This window comes from Polypterus senegalus, chromosome 10 (assembly GCF_016835505.1).
Source record: "Polypterus senegalus isolate Bchr_013 chromosome 10, ASM1683550v1, whole genome shotgun sequence".
In the NCBI taxonomy this organism is placed as follows: Eukaryota; Metazoa; Chordata; class Cladistia; order Polypteriformes; family Polypteridae; genus Polypterus; species Polypterus senegalus.
This window is the reverse complement of record NC_053163.1, coordinates 68,575,156-68,590,824: the sequence shown is the minus strand read 5'-3', so window position 1 is coordinate 68,590,824 and position 15,669 is coordinate 68,575,156. Positions and strand designations below refer to the sequence as shown.

General features: G+C 38.6%; 1 protein-coding gene across 1 annotated transcript in view; it reads left to right on the top strand.

The window, feature by feature from the left end:
- The first annotated feature begins 9,068 nt into the window (after positions 1-9,068).
- rraga (Ras-related GTP binding A) overlaps positions 9,069-15,669 on the top strand; it is a 45,108-nt gene continuing 38,507 nt past the window's right edge. Inside the window, exons 1-2 of the mRNA XM_039765918.1 lie at positions 9,069-9,197; positions 12,799-12,938. Of these exons, the coding sequence (XP_039621852.1) occupies positions 12,912-12,938 (27 nt within the window). The 5' untranslated portion in view covers positions 9,069-9,197; positions 12,799-12,911. The remainder of the gene's footprint in view (positions 9,198-12,798; positions 12,939-15,669) is intronic.

Genomic DNA, 15,669 nt, shown 5'->3' with positions numbered 1-15,669 from the left:
CAGAAGTACTCCCATGTCATGGGACGGAAGGACAGAAGTACTTCCGGGCTGAAGAAAATAAGTCTCCATATGACCCAGAAGTTCTGGTGAATTGCATGGACAGAAGCACTTCCAGATCGAGGAATATAAAAAGGACTAGTGGAGACCCAGCAAGTGAGCCAGAGTTGGGAGGGAGTGTGATGGAGCTGCTGGGAGGAGAGAAATGTAGTGTTATTATTTATTGTTTATTGTGGTGGTTGTGGTGCTTTGGGGCACAATATTAAGAGAAGAAGAAGTTAAATCAACTTCTGAGTGATTTGACCCCGTGTTCTGCGTCTATTGGGGAAAAAGGTGGGCAATAGTGCCACCAAGCGTCCACTTACTTACAAGGTGCATGTTAATAAAGGTGGCAAAGTGGTGTCTCGTACTGTTTGTCTTCTTTGCAGCATGCGCCTGTTCATATCAAAGTCCAGAACCTAATGACATACGATTAGGCTGATTTGCCAGAACGAGGGAGGTCAGTGTACCCTGGCATTGAATGCAATCCCATGTGGTTCTGTTTTTTTTGTTTTGTGTCGATAAACCCATTTCACACTTTGTAGTTTTCCCTCTGCTAGGTACTGTTGACAAGTAAATGCTTTTCTGGAAGAACTTTCTGGTCAGATTCTAAACAAAAAACATCGTTTACCTGAGTTTCCACAGTCTTCCCACTGATGAAACACAGAGAAGTAAAAGGATCTAAGCTATCAAAAGAGATAATGGATCAGAGTTTGTTATATGCCATGTAAGCACATGTTTGAAGCCAGCAATTTACAGTCATTCTGTGCTGAGCTGGAACAGCTTTGATGTCCTAGTAACATACTCTGAAAAAGGAAAATGCTAATCTCAAAATAATGCGTGAGATTCTGCCCTGATGGGAAACAGAACACCAGGTCCCCTTTCAATGGAACACAACTATACACCGGCAGCTGCTCCTGGTTAATATACAGTATGTAGCTACAATGTGATTTTCTAACTAACAATAGCATATGAATTATTGTAACCCCCTAAGGAACTATAAATCCCTGAGGCCTCAGATTCACATTGCCTACCCACCTACAGTGATTATGACTTATTTATTTTGTGCAGGATAGGAAAGCTAATATCAACCCCAAGACAAAACTTTCCAGCTTCTATATGGCCAGACAGTAAACCACTATACATATAAGATGAGCACTGGTGAAATAAATGTGCACAAAAACCAACCACGTAGCCAGTAAAATTTGTCATGACCGCCAATTACTTCTCACTATGCATACCCAAAAAATACAACAAATACTGTATGTATTACAGAAGGAATCTGAAAAAAAAACCATAAAAAGTGAAATATTTGCAATCTGGGTTGCATCTGTTTAATGGAGAAAAAGGTAGGGTAAAAACATACTCATTTTTTAATTAGAGCAGATGAGCATCCCAGCAAATCCCAAAAAATGGAACTATTTAGTCCTACTAGTAATTCTGATTGTGGCGTATGGAATAAAAGTTACATAGTTTTTAGATTTATTATCTCGGAGTAAGCTTCAGAGGCATATCTCTCCCAGGGTGAAACAGTTGGTGGATGGCAGCATCACTTCAGTTTGGACTTCCACAATGTCCAATGGGAAATATAATCGTAGCAGGCAGCCCTGCCAGGAACCTCGAGGGTTGTTGGAGGGAGCTCTTGTGGTGTGCCTTCTCTGCTCTCCTCACTCTGAGTAAGAAGTGCTTCTGATGTACCAGCAGTACTCCTGGGTCCAACTTCTCTTCTTTAGTCAAGTGGGCTTAAAAGCATGGCAAAAGTAAGGACAAAGGTTCACCTGAGATAGAAGAAGTAGAGGAAGATGTATGGGGCAAGATGATCCAGTGCCATTACACAGCATATGAAACAACAAAGTCTATAGCTTATCAGGGTGTGTTTTACAAGGCAGAGATATTCATTCTGTAGACAGCTGGGGAGATCTTTAGTATATTTATAATATTTTTTTTTTTTTTTATTTATTTATTTATTAATTTTATTACAATCAATACATAGCAATCAAGTTTTTACAAAAAAAAAAATTATGCGTTAAGAACAGATCGATCCCCACCCTTGAGAGAGAGAGCAAGCCAAACGGTGTAAAATTTAAGGCTTTTAAAAATACCTAAATCAACAAATTCTATGTGCTTTATGAAATCATTTCAAAATATTACTGATTAGATCCTGCCATGTTTTGAAAAAAGTCTGCACAGATCCTCTAACTGAGTATTTGATTTTTCCAATTTTAAATAATATAACACATCAGTTTCCCACTGACTTAAAAGAGGAGAGTTTGGGTTCTTCCAGTTTATCAGAATAAGTCTGCGTGCCAACAGTGTAGTGAATGCAATCACAGTTTGTTTGTCTTTCTCCACTTTAAGACCCTCTGGAAGAACCCCAAACACAGCTGTTAATGGGTTAGGAGGGATTGTGAGTCCAAGACTGTCTGAGAGGTAATTAAAAATTTTGTCCAGAATAATGTTAATTTGGAGCAGGCCCAGAACATGTGACCTAGTGAGGCTGGGGCTTGGTTGCAACGTTCGCAGGTTGGATCATGTCCTGGAAACATTTTGGAGAGTTTTAGTCGAGACAGATGTGCTCGATATATAATTTTGAGTTGTATAATTGTATGCTTTGCGCATATGGAGCTTGAGTGAATTCTCTGCATTGCTACTTTATATAATATAGTATAATAGTATATTTATAATAAAGGACAACTGGCTTATTACTAGCATGATCTGAAATATACAATTTCATACTGAAACATTGATCAGATTGTTGTAAACTTGATCTCACATAAAAACCACACATCTGAGAGAATGTCAAGGGTCGTTTTGGAAACTTTGCTATTTTGTGATAACCTTTGGCCTTTCTTCTGTTATGTTATATATGTATTTTTTCCTTGCATATGTCTTTGCTCAACCATACAACCACCATGGATATAACCAGCTTGATTAAAGCCTCTATTTACTAATTGGAATTCTCACTAAATATTAATTGGTGCTGGTTGTCTATATGTTTCTTGGCGCATAAGCAAATGCCTGTTCAAGTGCTCATAATTTGGTAAAACAATGGAAAGAGATAATAATGTTTCTATAATTGTCCATTGTTGACAGGAAGATGGAAGTTCCATGAGGTTAAGCTAATAAAATCTTGCTCTCTTCTAAACATAATCTGTGAACTGGCACGATTTTCAGATTTGCTCATGTTTATGATACATTAGCCATGTTAGGCTTCATTGGAGCACAGAAGAGAATTCCATTTTTTCTTTAGCTTAATTAAAAGCAGATTACATTAGCTGCAACCATTTGTCACCTGGTGTTGACAGTGCCATTTGTTTTTCCATTCTGTACTTGAGAGTCTTCAGAGACGCCTGATCGCTCACATCAAGCGCCATACTGTGCACAGTAGAGGACACGTGAAACTAGAGTCATGCTTTCTTGAATAGGAGGACTATTACTTGTGGGAGGTATCTTCTAATTAAAGCCGACCAAAAATTTATGGTTATTTTACTTTAAAGAATTAGTTAATGTACAGAATTATCAATTACAGTAGCCTGAATATTTAGAAAGGGCAGCACAGTGGTTAGTGCTGTCATTCCACAGCTCTGAAGATCTGTGCATTTATTTATCAAACATCTCAGAATTACTCCTAGGAATTGCATTAAAACCTGACTAGGATAAAAATTAGAAATTTGTCCTGAACATGAGAAGTAGTTATGAAACATTGTACCCCTACTAACAGCAAAGAGTAGGAATTCATGTTTGAAAATGAAAGATGTCACAATTTTATGCTACCCCTAGCTGCAATTTGGCATTAATAATGACATTTAGTAGTTTTCTGATGCTAATGCTAAGGCTTCACCACAATAATAATAATAATAATAATAATAATAATAATAATAATAAATTAAAGTAGAAGGAGAATAACAAGAAGATGAAGGAAACATAATAAACTAGGATATTGAGCTAAGGTGCATGGAATTGTGACCACTTCACAACAATGTAAAAAATAATACTGTAATAAGCACCAAGATGGAAAGACTGAAACACACACTCTAAAAGACAGTAAATCCAGATAAAGGGTGCCTATATTTAATAATGAATGGTTCACAGCCGTACTTTCAGAGGAATCACCGTTCCACTGTAATGGCTGTGGGAAACACCACATAAAATAAGAGATACTAAAGCTAGCCAAGTATATGTGTACTGTTTCTGAAGCTGCATTTACTCTTCCAAAGTCATGTGCCGTGTCTCTCTTCATGATCCCCCCACATTTTCTATGAAACTCTTTATAAAGGCAGCATTCAAATTCAGCAATATAGAAGCTCTGAAGGACACCCAGCAAGTGCCAGAGAAAAAGCTGAGTGAAGGAAAGGAACCTTACAAAGCTAAAATAGAAAACAAACTCAATCAGAATAACATGAAAGATCACTGGAATGAAATGGACATAATTACCGGACTCGAGCAATCCAGGTCTTAGGTGATAGAATGGGATGTTTAATAGATTTTCCTTCCCACTGCCACTTTCTTCCAATGATCAGACCCTCTTACACCATTCCTACTACATCAAAAACTCCTACTACGTCAACTGGAATATTCAGTGATGAGTCCATTTCTTACCATAAGTGTGGGCTGTCCATAACTGAAGACAAGTAAAGATACAACCGAGGAAGCTATGCATGGGAAAAGTTGCAGGACCAGATGGAGTCAGTCTTTAAGTTCTTAAGGCCTATTCTAAAAAACAAGTGTCCTCTGTCACCTGTTCAGTTTGTCTCTAAGGCTTCAAAAAGTTCCACTACTGCAGAAAACATCCTGCATTGTTCCTGTTCCAAAGAAGGCAGGCGCCTATTCACCCGATGACTGCAGACCATTGGCACTTACATCTAACTTTATGATGACCTTTGAGAGACTGGTCCTGGACTATATGAGTCCTCTTGTGCTAAACCACCTGGACTCACTGCAACTTGCCTATCAGACAAGGATAGGAGTGGAGGGTGTACTTATCTATCTGCTCCACAAGGCTTATTCTTATGTGGAAAAAACTGGAAGCACTATTAGGAGTATGTTTTTTGATTTCTCTATTGCCTTCAATACCATACAGCCATCCCTGTTAAGGGTCAACTCAGAAATAAGCAGGTGGATGAGCCTGTGGTGTCCTAGATAATGAAGTATCTGTTGGGCAGATCACAGTTTGTGAGACTCATAGACTGTGTTTCTGATATGGATGTGAGCGACACTTGAGCACCACAAGGAATAATCTTGTCTCCTTTCCTCTTCACTCCTTGCACCTCAAACTATAAATATAACACCATCAGGTCATGTGACTTTCAAAATTCACAGATGGTTCTGCACTAATGTGGTTACTTGATATGGGGGATGAAGTAGAGTATAGTGGTCAGATGGAAGTATTTGTTTTTTTTTGTTTTTAGAAAGAATTATCTGCAACTTAACATCTGCAAAATCCAAGGAACTGGTCATTGACCTTTGCCATAACAAAGAGGTTCTACACCTGGTCATTATTGAGGAAGTGGAAGTGGTTATGGCACATTGTTAATTGTCCTGTACTACTACTTCTGCTTGAACGGTTCTTAATTAAGCACACCTTCTTCCATTCCCTCTACTCTCTCACAATCTTTTATTCCTGTCCAGCACTGCAATTCACTACTTGTGACTTTCTATCAAGACACTCTCCCTCTTGGCAATCTCTTGTTTACACTCCTGTCCAGGTGACCAAATATCACTTAATGCCACCTGTGGACATTATTAGCACAGTTCTGAATCAGATCCTTTACAATATTGTTTGAGAATATTAAAAAATGCAGTCTGCTCCATTCACCAATCAGAAAGACAGAAACATTAGGCTGGAAACTGGATCTGAAATCCAATTCATGTGATAGACACAGATGGATTAGGATCAGGACCTGGGTTATCCACTACTGTCCAGCTCTTACAAAAACTAACATTAACCACTATCAGATCATGCTCCCCAACCTCTCATTTGTGGAACACACCAAATCTAAATGTTCTTACTGACCTAAGCATGTGTATGGATGGCATGTATCTAAAGTAAATCTATTTCAGTCCACTTATGAAAATTCATGGCACACACACCATTGTGGTGGTACCCGTTTTACCCATCTGTCAGTCTTCTCACCTAATGTATTTTAAAAATTCAGCAGACCGACAAAATGACAGTTCATCTTCTGTTGGTAGGGCCATTCATTGTAGAGAACTTAATTTACTAGTTACACACAGTATAAAACAATTAGTCATTGTTATGATTAGGAGTCCCATCCATCCATCCATCCATCCATTTCCTAACCCGCTGAATCTGAATACAGGGTCACGGGGGTCTGCTGGAGCCAATCCCAGCCAACACAGGGCACAAGGCAGGAACCAATCCTGGGCAGGGTGCCAACCCACCGCAGGATTAGGAGTCCTATACCATGTAAGTCCCAAATACTTCCAATAATGCCCACTAGAGGGGGAAACCCCATCAAAACCCCTGGGTAGTTGTATCCAGCAAGGAGTGTTAGCTCCCTTGTTGGAATGAGTTCTTTTGTAATTGCGGGGTGTTATATAACTCGAATCTATATAGATATGATATTAAAAGGCGATACCCCTCACTTAGTGATACGGCGGTAGGAAATCACATAGGAGAAATAATGTAGCTTTCTTTAATGACGGCTTACACTGCATAACTGATGAAGGAAGCCAATGGCAAGAACCCAGTTCAGGAGTGGAGCCCCGATGTGTAGAGTCTGCCATTTTCACCGCTGCATTAGAACGATTTTCAGGCTCAGATAATATTATCTCCCATCCATCCGTCGGCTTCAAAGGTGTGCCGGGCAATGCTCCAAGGCTTTATACTCTTTTTTCAGGTGCGGGCCCCCACTTAGGTGAATAATACAATTCCAAACAAGGAAAAGAGGATACGATTCTCATGCTGACTCTACAGATGAAAAATAGTACACGTTTCCCTAGCTGTCTTTATCTGTCTTGTCTTTGCCTAGCAGTTCTAAATGATGAGACTCTGTGCTAAATCTATATCAACTGTGCAGGTGAGTAGAAAGAAAAGTAGATTTATAAAATATATTTGTACAGAGGACAGTGACATATTAAACTTATGTTGTGATTACAGTAGTCACAAAGGGACTTTTAATAAATAACAAAAATAAATAACAAAAGCAAGTGCTGTGGAGCACAAAAAGCAAAGAGGAGTTGCTTGAAACACAAGGCAAACCAAACAAAAAAAATCCCAATACAGAGTCCAGAACCAATATAAAAATGCATAAAGTCAAAAAATCCAATAATCTGAAAGCATAACAAATCATAAGGCACAAGTGACTCGCCACTCCCAAGCACATCCAGATGAACCGCCAGAAACTGTGAGAGGCCCGTTCCTGGTGGTGATTGATAGGTGACCCCACCTCTAGTGGGACCACCCACGTAACACATGGAACATAACAAAGGCAAAGATAATATAGAAGATAATTAACAAAAGTAACATTAGAATAAATAAATGGGTCATCCAAGAATAAAAAGGACATACAACATGGATTTGAACACCAGCCAGGGGAGGAACCCTAGCCGAAATATAACACCCATACAGTACAGTCCTGGATGCTCTCAGATTTATGAAGAACGAAGCTCCTTTTTGCCTAACATAAAAAGACAGACATAAGTTTGCGGTAAACTTCATTATATTGTGGGGGCATTGGAAAAATGATGACAAAGTGAAACAGTTGCTAAATTGGCATCTCTTCATTTACTAGACAGCAAGTTTTGTGTTCATAAGAATTGCATATAGAGGGTTTGAAATCATTTTTATTTTTTTGGTCTGGCACCTCTTGGCTCACCGGCACAAGGAAATCCCCATATATGATGTACTTTTTGACTTGTCATGGTGTCTAGTTATGCAAGACATTGAGATTTTTGGGGGTTCCCCTTGTATTAGGCCTACATATGATATACCATTTGACTCGCCTAGATGTCTAGTTATGCAAGCTTTTGGAATACCCCCCTATTTTTGGTGCTCTAGACCTTAAGAAGAAGTTACTGCTTCTTTTCACAAAACTTCACAACACTTCAAAAAGATAGGGATTTGTAATACAGGCATGTGAAATGTCATTTTATGCTATTCCAAGGTTGCTACAAACGAATATGAAAATATTCCTGATATTTGATTCTTCACTGGTGGTCCAAGCCAAGTCTAAGAGCTATTCTCAGGAAGTAAAAATGACAAATTTTAAACTTAAGCATGTGGGAGAATTGTTTTAGACTATTTTAGGGTCACTGATCTTAATGAAGGTGGCATGGTGGCGCAGTGGTAGTGCTGCTGCCTCGCAGTTAGAAGACCCGGGTTCACTTCCCAGGTCCTCCCTGTGTGGAGTTTGCATGTTCTCCCTGTGTCTGCGTGGGTTTCCTCCCACAGTCCAAAGACATGCTGGTTACGTGGACTGGCAATTCTAAATTGGCCCTAGTGTGCGCTGGGTGTGTTTGTGTGTGTCCTGTGGTGGGTTGGCGCCCTGCCCAGGATTGGCTCCAGCAGACCCCTGTGTTCGGATTCAGCGGGTTGGGAAATTGATGGATAGATGATCTTAACGAATTTGATGTTATTTGTGATTCTTTACTAGGTATCTATCCATCTATAGATCTCTTTCAGAGGGTGAAAAATGAATAAAAGTACAATACAAACAAGATTATATAGACTTTAAACATTTAAGCATACATTTTACTATTTCAAATATCTGACGCAACTATTCTAGTTTATTATGCACTTCTACTTTATGAAATAAATCATTACATTTCTTAAGAACGCACCGAATTGGGGCATTGTATGCTAATTCAAACATTTCAAATTTTATATGTAAAAAAGAAAAGGACCCAGCAAACAGCTATAAAGGTTTAGTTAGTCAATTAAGTATACTGTACTTGCTTTCAAATTTAAGATCGCGGAATGGCCCCTGTGCTAATTAATGTGCTTAATAAATGTCACTACAACTCCCGTCGTTCAATTCGAAAAAGCGGAAATGAGTAGCTCTTTGGTCACACGTGACATTTGGAGAAGTTGCTTGTATCACATGAGCGGGTCAAGTTGTAAGTGCTGTGTGTTTCTGGGCCTTCTAAGCAATTTAGGTTATAAATAAAAGAAATGAAACACGTAAGGAAGTAAAGAAACGGTGAGTGGCCAGGCAATCGGTATACATAATAGCATTGTAATTTCTTGTAAGTGGTTAGTAGCCTGACGAGTACACGGGGCACTTTAAATCTAACCGATTCCTCGAGCAATAATTCTGGAAAGTAAAGGGTATGTTTAGTACGTTGGTTTATGCTGGGGTAGGCTTCAGCTTTTTCGCGATCTTGCCCTGAATACACGGGTTAAGAAAGTGGATCTATAGTTGTGTTTCTTTAAATTGTAAACTGTCGTTCAAACCTGTATGAAGAGACACTTTGGCCTTTCATGATTTTAAATGTGTATAAAATCCAGAATATCAATCTGTTGTATGAAGATGAGGAGTGCGAGTGCATTGGGGTGCAGACAACAGGGTTCAGGGCTGTGCCAGTTCACTGCCTGGGCGCAGTTTGCCCGTTTTTCTCGTGTCATTATTTGTTTACCCTGGGCATTCCAAAAAAAAAAAAGATCTGTCTGTTAGAGTAACTTGGAAGTCAAATTTGGCTCTTTGTCAAACAGGAAAGTTGTACGGGAATATGTCCAGAGGTGCATTGTCTAGGGCTGGTTTCTGCTTTGCTGCCGATGAAGTGGTGGCAGCCACTCCTTCAAAGACAAATTGGAATTGAACAGTTTTGAAGTCGTTAGTTGGGAGGAGGGTTACTTAATTTTTTTATAGTGCCCAGGCAAATTGTCCTTGTTAAAACTGAGTAGTTCAAACGACAAACTGCAATTATGGGTTGGTCATCGTTATTGTCAGGACTGGGAAGATGTAAGCAGTAGGTCAGTTTTGTGTGTTTGTACCAGTTTGTGTGTGTGTGTTTTTTTTTTCATTACCACCACGCGTTTTTATTTGCAAAAGTCGTGTTGTTGTCTTTTATATCCCCCAATCGGACGGGTTTTAACTTTGTGTTGGTGGTTCTTAGCAGCCACTGTTTTTCAGATCTGTGTAGTTATTTGTACTAGGTATCACTCTCTTTTTTTAGGTATTAAAAACAAGATTTTACTGTGCCTCCTTTTGTGTTTAGAAAAGTGAAGTGAAAATTACTGTTTTTGTACACAGGCAATTAATTGACTTTTGAATTGAAGAGGTTAAAATTAAGCTACTTTTGTCACATTTTATTTTTCAGTATTTAAGATAGGTATGGTGTCAAATTTAAAATTAAACATGGTATAAAAGTTAGTATTTATTTGCACATGTTAACAGCAGTAAGCCTGTGACTTGATTGTAATAAGTTATCTGATTGATGTAGCAGAATGATGCCAGGCCAACTGAGTCTTGTCAAGAGACTAAAAAATTTTAAGTCCTCTGTGCAGCAGTCATGGCCACGTCACACTTTTTAGGTTAAGGACTGGCAAGAAGCTGTTGTTTTCCTTCCTTCCTAGTAGGACACAGAAAATGATCCCTGATTGACGGAGAGACATTGGCCAAAACCTGTTTGAGGGACCCGACCCTTTCAATGCTTATCAAGTCTCTTAGGCAGTTGTACCAAGGGCCACAAGGGAATGTTTCTGTACCCAAAGCACAGCAGATAATGCAAGGAAGTAGTTTAAATCCTCTTCAGACATGTGGGTCATGGGGTTTAAATCTGGAGGAGAGCTGTTTGCAAGAAACTAAGACTGTGATATGTGGAAACAGGTGTTGACAAATCAGGGATGGTTTGGTGCTACATAAGACGTGGGCAGATGGGAGAGCTACACCATAAGAAATTGAGAACCGAGCAGCTGTGATACAGCTTTTATTTTGTCTATCCTTTTGTGCATTTTTTTTATTTCTCAAGGTTCTTCTTTGAGGGGAGTGGATGGGAGTTCCTGTTTAAGGCAAATATCACCTTTTATATCTGTATTGGGAAACCCCCCAAAAAATAAAAACATACAGAGTTGCATGTTAAAAGACATTTTGTCAAACATCCAAAATATCCTGTGTGTCCTGTCTGACGGGGTCCCCAACCCTCGGTCTGTGGCCCACTACAGCAAAAAGGGAGCCCCCTTCACTGAGGACACTTTTCAGAACGAAGGAGAGAGACCGAGGTGAGAGAGTATTACAACAAAGTATTTTTGTTTCTGACAGTTTCCCCATATGACACGAGTCTATAGAAATCTCGTTACTACGAAGTACATTCAGCAGCAGATACTTTCATTACAACGAAGTGACCTTGAAATGCTTGAATGAATCATCCACAGAGCAGTTAGTTCTGTGGTCGCAGCTCAGTTGTGCACATTTGCACAACGATCTCCAAACAGAAACATTGTAAAAAAAAAAAAAAATGTTCTTTCTTCATACTTTTTTTTTTTTGCTGTTTTTGTTTTCTGTGGTTTTCAGTGATTCCTTTTGCTTATTGCTTGTCAACATTTGAAAAACATCCATCACAATTTAACTTATTGTCACCCTCCTATAGAAACAGCAGATACGAAGAAACGATAATAGTGTTAATGTTTGTGATGTGCAATCTGTTGGAATGACAAATGCAATACATATGTCTTTGTTATATGCGAAAAAGAAGACAAATCTCGGTTTACAAACGTATGCGAACTGCTGCATTTGAAGACGGCGAAAAAGGCGTTTTTATGTGGTTCAGTGATGTTCCTTCAAGAAATATTCCTGTTAATGCGGCACTCATTCCAGAAAATGTGTGGTTTTTAAACTCTCTTGGGACCTCTGTCAATGGGACAACACGCTGTGAGCCTGCTGTTTCCCCTGCCCCGGCAATGGACAAACAATCTTACACAGATGCTGCAATCGCACTTCGGGATGCACTTCATTGTGACATTCCCGTTGGGTGGGGGGATCCCAAAATAGTTCAGAAACCTCACAATATGAAGAAGAAGAGGATGATTTGGCTTCTGATTCATAACTGCTGCCCACAACATACTTCCACATTCAGGTAATGACTGCGTTGAATTCCTCCCACCCAATTGCACAGCAATGCTTCAGCCTTTGGGTTTGGGAATCATTGGCACCATGAAAGTGTATTATCGCAAGGAAATGCTGAGAAAAATTCTCGTCAGCATAACTTGTAGGCAGGAGGAGATTAAAATTAACACGAAAGAAACTATTGAAGCTGCTTCCATTTCCAACATCCTATCTTTGTGAGGCAGCGTTTTCTTCAGTGACAGCAACCAAAACGAGATTACGGAGTAGACTGAACATAAGCAACACACTTCGCGTGTCATTGTCTTCCATAGTCCCCAGATGGGATCTTCTGGTTGCAGGAAAACAAGTTCAGGGCTCACACTGATTCTGCATTATTGTAAGCTGTATAATTTCTATTACAATATTATAACTTAATAATAATAGAAATGTAATGTAAATTGTGTATAAAACTGCCCTATGAATCCTACCCCCCCCCCTTCCCCCACCGGTCCCTGGAAAAATTGGCTTCTAGTAAAGAGGTCCTTGGTGTCAAAAAGGTTGGGGACCACTGCTGTATGAGACAAAGTTTTGGGAATGTGTGGTTGTGCTCATGCAGGGTTTCCTACCATCAAGCAATCCGTATTTTGTTATATAGTGCATGATTAAATTGCAGACTCTCTAAAACTTTCTAGTCAAGTCATTTTTGGCAGATTATTTAAGAAGGAGTAGAAAAAAAAAAAATACTTTCCTGTTTTAGTTCTAGGGTCTACAGGAAGAAGAACAGAGGAGGCATTGAGGCACCAACAAGAGAGTTTGTAGTCTGGACCCAGAATCAGGGTAACTGAATTGCTGTTACAGTTAAGGAGTGCGATGTCGAGTACAGCCATGAAGAAAAAGGTAAGCCTTAAATTAATTTTATGAAAATTTCAAAAGTTAATTTCTATATAACATTTTTGTGAGTGTTACACAAGGTGAAGCTGAGTTGACTTTAATGGCAGCATACTTTTTAAAGAAGTGCTGTATTAAGTTTAGTGTGTCCATATAACATCTATCACTAGTTGCAAATGTTTTGTATTAAAAAAAAAATGGTAGTTTTAATGTTCTATTGCCGCTATGTTTACAGTTTAGTTTGAGTCGACTAGTTATCATGGAGAGAACATTTTATGCCTTACATTAGAGCAGTAAGTTTTAAACATCTCCATGGCTAAATTGCCGGTATTTTAATTTTCTGCCCTGCGCATAATATGTCATATTTGGTCTCAGGATCAAAATGAGTCCTAGAAGCAGAAATGGTTGTCTTGTTAGTCAGTTCTGATTAGCAGTATGATAAAGTTTGAAATAGTTGTTTTAAACACCAAATGCTATAAATAAATTTACAAAAAGGTGTTTTTAAATAGTCAGAAACAATATGTGCAGTATGGGAAAGCAAGAAAATTATTCTTAAAGGTTACCTGCATGTTTCAAGTCGAAGTTATTTCTTCACAATCGGGGTGTTTTAATTTGCCACATGAAATTGCATCCTAAAATGAAGCATATTTTATACATTTTGAAAGAGCATAACAAAGAATACTATTATGAAAAAGCCATTGAATAGGATTTCTTATTTTTTGCCTTGTTATTGAGTATCATGACTATTGAATACAATAATTCTGGTACCGGGTCTTCCCAGTGAAAGAGTAGAAACAGAAGAGATAAACACAGCATGCTTTTTTGTTATGCAGCACCCTAAATACAGGATGACTTGATGTGCTGCAAAAAGAAGCAAACTTTGAATCGGATTTTGGAGTTCATGTTGACAGAGGTTTTTCAGTCCTGAGGTCAATGTGCATAATAGGCTAAAAAGACACTTTAGGGTACTTTGTAAATACTGCTGAGTAATGGAACATTAACCTAAATTGAGTAAAGCTCTAGCAAGTGTTATAGTTGTTACATTGTTGCAGTGGTCATTACTGCTGCCTAATGAATCCATTGTCTTGGGTTTGAATCTCCAACCCAGACCTATACCGGTGTTGAAAAAGTAGAGAAAAACCCGAAATTACGGTATGTTACTAGCATTTTGAGATTTTCAGTACTGAATGTAAATGTCAACTTTCTCATCAAACCCCTCCCCCAACCCTCAGCGGGAAAAAATATGCTTAGAACTGCAGGCGACTTGACCAAACCGCATCGCTTCGACACGATTGACTCCTCACGTAGAATACCCACTATTATTGCATCAATGCACATTTTTTATGATTCAAGCCAGAAGTGGTGTGTAGTGTGGCTCAATGGCACAGCACAACACGAAGACTGCAGTAAGACGGTGCTTATGTAGTGGGTTTGTAGAATATGCTTTTGGGCAATTCTGGTACTGAGATCTGAGAGTTGCTATTGATAAAGAAGCCAAAATTTTAATACTAATCTGTAGTGGCGATTATCTACTCCCTGTCTCTGCTAACTGCATACACCGTGGTATTAGCCAACAGCCAGTGTAAAAGGTCAATAGGCTGATAGACTGGAGTTGGTTAGTAAATAAGCAAAGGGTTTTCTATGAGGGTGAATATTGTACAAAGTAGAATAGAAACATGGATAGGCAGAAAAGTTGATTCATCTTTAATATTACTTTCCACTACAGTCTAAGAACACATAAAATGGGGATGTCAGAGGCCATGTTGTTTTTAAACAATAAGCTCCTCCATAACTAGCCATGTAGAAGCCTTGTGTTCTGCATTAAAGTGTGATTTTTTTTTTTAGTTCAAATGTAGACAAAAGGAGTAACCGGTTTTATTTTTTATTAACTAAATGAAATTCTGTAGGCTTATTGTTCAGTGGCCATAAAAATAGCAAAAAATTCAAATTTGCTTAAAATATACGTAAACTATACAATCAAAAAGATTTTGTCTTGTTAAAGGAGATTCTTTTTATTCTTCCTAAAGACACGCCTCGCTTTTCTTCCACGCCAAGTTCATCTGGTCAGCATACACATATGTTGTTCTTCTCCATGCAAAAGGCTACTCCTCAGATTCCCTTTTCTCAATTTATTAACTCCATTTTCATGTCAACATTCCAATCATCCCGCTCTCCAAATCTGATGGTTTCTTCTCTGTTTACAGGAAGTTTTGGCAGCAAAATGGAATGTGCACCTCCTAAAGTACTGTACTAAGATTGCATAAAGGAGCACTATAACTAAATCACCATAAAGCTTAAAAAAAACAGATTCTAAAATGAGCTTTTTTTGAGATCGGCTAATTTAGTGATCACCAATTGAGTCATTTGGAGTGAAGATAAACAGATTTCGATCAGCAGCCAATTGAATGGAGTGTTGCAGACTTATCAGGCATTTGTCAAGGCTCACTAGCAAAGACACGACAATAGCTGCAAAACAATTCAAGGAATTTGCATCTGGTGCTGTTCTGGCTGTTATATACAGTGCATCTGGAAAGTATTCACAGCGCATCACTTTTTCCACATTTTTTTTATGTTACAGCCTTATTCCAAAATGGACTCAATTAATTTTTTTCCTCAGAATTCTACACACAACACCACATAATGACAATGTGAAACACATTTTTGCAAATTTATTAAAAATAAAAAATTTGAGAACGCACATGTACATAAGTATTCACAAAATTGAGCTCAGGTGCATCCT